The sequence below is a fragment of the Volvox carteri genome, assembly GCF_000143455.1.
Source record: "Volvox carteri f. nagariensis unplaced genomic scaffold VOLCAscaffold_10, whole genome shotgun sequence".
Classification (NCBI taxonomy): domain Eukaryota; kingdom Viridiplantae; phylum Chlorophyta; class Chlorophyceae; order Chlamydomonadales; family Volvocaceae; genus Volvox; species Volvox carteri.
The window spans coordinates 633,492-640,298 of NW_003307553.1; the positions used below are offsets into that span (position 1 = coordinate 633,492).

General features: G+C 58.0%; 1 protein-coding gene across 1 annotated transcript in view; it reads right to left on the reverse strand.

The window, feature by feature from the left end:
* VOLCADRAFT_58297 (uncharacterized protein) overlaps positions 1-5,183 on the reverse strand; it is a gene marked incomplete at both ends in the record, with an annotated part of 7,090 nt that extends 1,907 nt beyond the window's left edge. The window contains one exon of the mRNA XM_002948522.1: positions 4,993-5,183. Coding sequence (XP_002948568.1) covers positions 4,993-5,183 — 191 coding nt within the window. The remainder of the gene's footprint in view (positions 1-4,992) is intronic.
* Positions 5,184-6,807: the final 1,624 nt, after the last annotated feature.

Sequence of the window (6,807 nt, forward strand, 5' to 3'; positions counted from 1 at the left end):
CACACGGCTCTATGGGCCCGGAGGCCTCAGTGTTATTAGCATATGCATCATTCGCGCCCACACGAATCCCCCAGGGTCCCTGTCGTATTTAAGTCATTTAGCCGGCGGCTCATCCGTTCGTTTGACTGGACATTCATAGGAGAGTCATCACACACACACACACACATAACCAGCAGAGGCACACAAACGCGCGGCACGCTAAAACCCGCCATCAAGCCTATAATTTATTTAACTTTTGGAGAGACATCCCCAGACTCCCGGATGGGCAGTGGCAGGTGTTGTGTCGTGTGCGGGGTTTTTTAATTGTCTGGATGTTGCGCACACAACACATGGGTGAGGGGCTCTTGCTGTGATGTTTCGTCTCACCCCACAGCCTTCACCACACAGCCTCTGGGGGTCAGTTGTTTTTTCAAACACGCCACGTGACGCCACCACACGCCGCCCTGATTCATTTGGAGGCCACAATATCCCAATGTGTCAGAATGTCTCGACGACGCCGGGGTTATGGGGGATGCATTTGCAATACGTCCAAAGCATGATATACACGTCGGGTGCATGCAATGTGGTATGGGATGTGGGGTACGTTTAGATTCTTTATATGGGACAGAGGGCGCAAAGGGTCGTCCAGCTGTGGAGGGCTGGAGAGAGGTGCCGTGGGGGACTCTTTTTAACATCTTTTTGCACAAACGCTTTTGTGGCGTTTTTGTGGGTAGGAATGCATGTGTTTTGTCTTCTCCCACTTGTGGTGGTGTAAGTTGTTTTGAGCCACACCATCCTGTGGCGCGCAAGCGAGATTTTGTGCGCACGCAGCTGCAGCTGCGTGTGTGCATGTGCATGCATGCGCTCGAACTGCATATTCATTGCCGACCCGTGGGTTTTCCTCTGCCCCGACGACGCCCTGTGGCGTCCTGCTTCCCGTATGCTAGCTTTAGCACGTGTGGAACAACTTAGGGCAGAACGATAGGTGTGATGGGAGCGACAAGCAAAGCTGTCGTGCTCAAATGGAGCGCGCTCAAATGGATGTTCGGCGACATGTTGACAACGCCACACACAAGCAACTCCACAGACTAAAGCGGGTGATGCGCATATAGACGTGTACATGATTTTTGAGGACATGACCTGGTGTATGGTCCCTTTCCTCTAAGCGGCCGCACAGCCACGGGCGGCTAATGTCCGGACACACCATCGAACATCAACCGCCTGGCAAACTGTGCTTAATCAAGCGACATAGCATATCAAAGTGCGGCATCCTCGATATGCATTCGATTACAGCGCATACAATGTCGAAAAAGCCGACAACAACTCAGAGCGGCACTGGCTCATACAACGGCTCGTACAACCACTCCAACCAGCGAACAAACATTCCAAATCGCGACGCGACAGCATCTCACGCAGCTGTAATATCGTGAACAACGGAAAAGAAAAACCGCTTGTCCATGCATTCCGCCTACCGTTTCCATAGCTTCAGTTCCCAACGCAGCCATCAGAAACGCGACCGTGCAACGAAGTGTGTCAACGCATGCGCAGCGAAGAAATCTGTAGCACCAGGCGTCATAAAAAGGTGTGAAGGCAGCGCGCACGTTGGTTGCTCCGTGTGTGTGTGCGCGCGTAGTCCGCCGCAGTGTGTACGCGACCTCCGCACCGCACCCATACATGGCTTCCACGCGATGCCCCAACCGCCCAATCGGCATTTCTACGCTAAGAACCCTCATACCAAAGCCAGCACCGAGGCACGGCCCATACGTTCTTGAGATAAAACATAATTATTCTACCTGCTACCGGCCCCTATGTAAAAACCCTATGGACAACAAAACATACAAGGCCCCCCTTTCCCCCTTTTGGCAGATGGACTGCAGCAACAGCAAACCAGCATTCGATGGGGCAGCGACAGGAGCGATAGCATACATATGTGAGGTAAGGGGGGCCTGCTGGCAACACAACCAATAGGATGCCATAGCAGATGTCGTGGGGCCATCGTCAGGGGGGATGGCAAAACGAGGGGGGAAAAGGGGAAAACGCGGCGGGGCGGAATGGTTAGGAGGGCGTGTTTCAGGGCATGACGGGGGCCCCCCGCAACCTAGGCGACGCATTCGTTCGAATGTCACCATGGCCGCAGTCGGGGGATGGCAAAACGAGGGGGGAAAAGGGGAAAACGCGGCGGGGCGGAATGGTTATGAGGGTGGGTTTCAGGGCATGACGGCGGCCCCCCGCAACCTAGGCGACGCATTCGTTCGAACGTCACCATGGCCGCAGTCGGGGGATGGCAAAACGAGGGGGGAAAGGGTGAAAACGCGGCGGGGCGGAATGGTTAGGAGGGCGTGTTTCAGGGCATGACGGGGGCCCCCCGCAACCTAGGCGACGCATTCGTTCGAACGTCACCATGGCCGCAGTCGGGGGATGGTAAAACGAGGGGGAAAAGGGGAAAACGCGGCGGGGCGGAATGGTTATGAGGGCGTGTTTCAGGGCATGACGGAGGGCCCCCGCAACCTAGGCGACGCATTCGTTCGAACGTCACCATGGCCGCAGTCGGGGGATAGTAAAACGAGGGGGTAAAGGGGAAAACGCGGCGGGGCGGAATGGTTATGAGGGTGGGTTTCAGGGCATGACGGCGGCCCCCTGCAACCTAGGCGATGCATTCGTTCGAACGTCACCATGGCCGCAGTCGGGGGATGGTAAAACGAGGGGGAAAAGGGGAAAACGCGGCGGGGCGGAATGGTTAGGAGGGCGTGTTTCAGGGCATGACGGAGGGCCCCCGCAACCTAGGCGACGCATTCGTTCGAACGTCACCATGGCCGCAGTCGGGGGATGGTAAAACGAGGGGGTAAAGGGTGAAAACGCGGCGGGGCGGAATGGTTAGGAGGGCGTGTTTCAGGGCATGACGTAGGGCCCCCGCAACCTAGGCGACGCATTCGTTCGAACGTCACCATGGCCGCAGTCGGGGGATGGTAAAACGAGGGGGTAAAGGGGAAAACGCGGCGGGGCGGAATGGTTAGGAGGGCGTGTTTCAGGGCATGACGGGGGCCCCCCGCAACCTAGGCGACGCATTCGTTCGAACGTCACCATGGCCGCAGTCGGGGGATGGTAAAACGAGGGGGAAAAGGGGAAAACGCGGCGGGGCGGAATGGTTAGGAGGGCGTGTTTCAGGGCATGACGGGGGCCCCCCGCAACCTAGGCGACGCATTCGTTCGAATGTCACCATGGCCGCAGTCGGGGGATGGCAAAACGAGGGGGGAAAAGGGGAAAACGCGGCGGGGCGGAATGGTTATGAGGGTGGGTTTCAGGGCATGACGGCGGCCCCCCGCAACCTAGGCGACGCATTCGTTCGAACGTCACCATGGCCGCAGTCGGGGGATGGCAAAACGAGGGGGGAAAGGGTGAAAACGCGGCGGGGCGGAATGGTTAGGAGGGCGTGTTTCAGGGCATGACGGGGGCCCCCCGCAACCTAGGCGACGCATTCGTTCGAACGTCACCATGGCCGCAGTCGGGGGATGGTAAAACGAGGGGGAAAAGGGGAAAACGCGGCGGGGCGGAATGGTTATGAGGGCGTGTTTCAGGGCATGACGGAGGGCCCCCGCAACCTAGGCGACGCATTCGTTCGAACGTCACCATGGCCGCAGTCGGGGGATAGTAAAACGAGGGGGTAAAGGGGAAAACGCGGCGGGGCGGAATGGTTATGAGGGTGGGTTTCAGGGCATGACGGCGGCCCCCTGCAACCTAGGCGATGCATTCGTTCGAACGTCACCATGGCCGCAGTCGGGGGATGGTAAAACGAGGGGGAAAAGGGGAAAACGCGGCGGGGCGGAATGGTTAGGAGGGCGTGTTTCAGGGCATGACGGAGGGCCCCCGCAACCTAGGCGACGCATTCGTTCGAACGTCACCATGGCCGCAGTCGGGGGATGGTAAAACGAGGGGGTAAAGGGTGAAAACGCGGCGGGGCGGAATGGTTAGGAGGGCGTGTTTCAGGGCATGACGTAGGGCCCCCGCAACCTAGGCGACGCATTCGTTCGAACGTCACCATGGCCGCAGTCGGGGGATGGTAAAACGAGGGGGTAAAGGGGAAAACGCGGCGGGGCGGAATGGTTAGGAGGGCGTGTTTCAGGGCATGACGGGGGCCCCCCGCAACCTAGGCGACGCATTCGTTCGAACGTCACCATGGCCGCAGTCGGGGGATGGCAAAACGAGGGGGTAAAGGGTGAAAACGCGGCGGGGCGGAATGGTTAGGAGGGCGTGTTTCAGGGCATGACGGAGGGCCCCCGCAACCTAGGCGACGCATTCGTTCGAACGTCACCATGGCCGCAGTCGGGGGATGGCAAAACGAGGGGAGAAAGGGTGAAAACGCGGCGGGGCGGAATGGTTAGGAGGGCGTGTTTCAGGGCATGACGGAGGCAACCGCAACCTAGGCGACGCATTCGTTCGAACGTCACCATGGCCGCAGTCGGGGGATGGCAAAACGAGGGGGGAAAGGGTGAAAACGCGGCGGGGCGGGGCGGGAATTGGAACAGGGCAGAGGTGCCACCCACGTTCTTGTGGGTCTGGGTTCAATTCCCAGGTGTCCCGTACTGACCCATGGTACATACATACATTTGTACGTGAATGCATGAGCACACGGATGGGTGGGCACACACATTCACACGCAAAGGACGGAGGGAGGGAAGGCCAAGGGAACGCAGGGGACAGCAGAGGGGAAGGCACAGGATGGCAGAAGGGAGGGCAGATGGAAGGGGAAGGGAGGATGATGGGAGGGAGCGTGGAGGGAAGTTGGGGGGATGATGCAGGAAGGGTGGAGGAAGAGTGGGAAAAGGTATTGTGGAGGGATTATTGAGGGAGGGTGGAGGGAGGGTTGGAGGGAGGGAGGGTGAAATGATGGAAGGATGGAGATGGTGCGCCACGCATTTCTCCCTTCTTTCACACCCCGAAGGAAGAAACAGCCACACGGCTCTATGGGGCCGGAGGCCTCAGTGTTATTAGCATATGCATCATCCGCGCCCACACGAATCCGCTGTGCTGGGCGGCTTAGGGGAGGGCGGCGCTGCGCTGGGCGGCGCAGGGGAGGGTGGCGCTGCGCTAGGCGGCGCAGGGGAGGGCGGCGCTGCGCTGGGCGGCGCGGGGGAGGGCGGCGCTGCGCTAGGCGGCGCAGGGGAGGGCGGCGCTGCGCTGGGCAGGGCTGTTCTGGGCAGTGCAGGCGCGGTGTGGGGCGGGAATCGGAACAGGGCAGAGGTGCCACCCACCTTCTTGTGGGTCTGGGTTCAATTCCCAGCTGTCCCCAAATGTTATGACCCATGTTACATACACACATATGTCCGTGAACACATGAGCACACGGGCAGAGGGCACAAACACAACTTAACACAAAGGACGGAGGGAAGGGCAAGGGAGAGCAGGGGACAGCAGAGGAGAAGGAACTGAAGGGCAGAAGGGAGGGCAGATGGGAGGGGAAGGGAGGATGACTTTGGGAGGGCGGAATAAGAGTGAGAAAAGGTGTTGTGGAGGGTGGAGGGAGGGAGGGAGGGAGGGTAAAAGGATGGAAGGGTGGAGGGAGGGAGGGAGGGATGGTGCGCCACGCATTTCTCCCTTCTTTCACACCCCGAAGGAAAAAACAGCCACACGGTTCTATGGGGCCGGAGGCTTCAGTGTTATTAGCATATGCATCATTCGCGCCCACACGAATCCCCCAGGGTCCCTGTCGTAATTAAGTTATTTAGCCGGTGGCTCCCCCGTTCGTTTGACTGGACATTCATAGGAGAGTCACACACACAACCTGCACAGAGAGGCACACAAACGCGCGGCACGCTAAAACCCACCATCAAGCCTGTAATTTATTTAACTTCTGGAGAGACACCCCCAGACTCCCGGATGGGCAGTGGCAGGTGTTGTGTCGTGTGCGGGGTTTTTGATTGTTTGGATGTTGTTCACCCAACACATGGGTGAGGCGCTCTTGCTGTGTTGTTTCGTCTCACCCCACAGCCTTCACCACACAGCCTCTGGGGGTCAGTTGTTTTTTTAAATTCGCCACGTGACGCCACCTTACACGCCGCCCTGATTCATTTGGAGGACACACTTTCCGAATGTGTCAGAATGTTTCGGGATGCATTTGCAATACGTCCAAAACATGATACACGTCGGATGCATGCAATGTGGTATGGGATATGGGGTACGTTTAGACTCTTTTTATAGGACAGAGGGCGCAGGGTCGTCCAGCTGTGGAGGGCTGGAGAGAGGTGCCGTGGGGGACTCTTTTTAACATCTTTTAAACAAACGCTATTTATTGTGGAGGAGTGCGCGTTTTTGTGGGTAGGAATGCATGTGTTTTTATCTTGTCCCACTTGTGGTGGGTGTTAGTCGTTTTGAGCCACACCACCCTGTGGCACGCAAGCGAGATTTGTGCGCACACGCAGCTGCAGCTGCGTGTGTGCATGTGCATGCATGCGTTCGAACTGTTTAGTCGTTGCCGACCCGTGGGTTTCTCTCTGCCCCGACGACGCCCTGTGGCGCCCTGCTTCCCGTATGCGCTAGTTTTAGCACGTGTGGAACAACTTGCAGAACGATGAGGGTGACGGGAGCGACAAGCAAAGCTGTCGTGCTCAAATGGAGCGTGCTCAAATGGATGTTCGGCGACATGCGAACGCCACACAAGCAACTCCACAGACTAAAGCGGGTGATGCGCATATAGACGTGTACATGATTTTTGAGGACATGACCTGGTGTATGGTCCCTTTCCTCTAAGCGGCCGCACAGCCACGGGCGGCTAATGTCCGGACACACCATCGAACAACAACCGCCTGGCAAACTGTGTATTTCATCAAGCAAC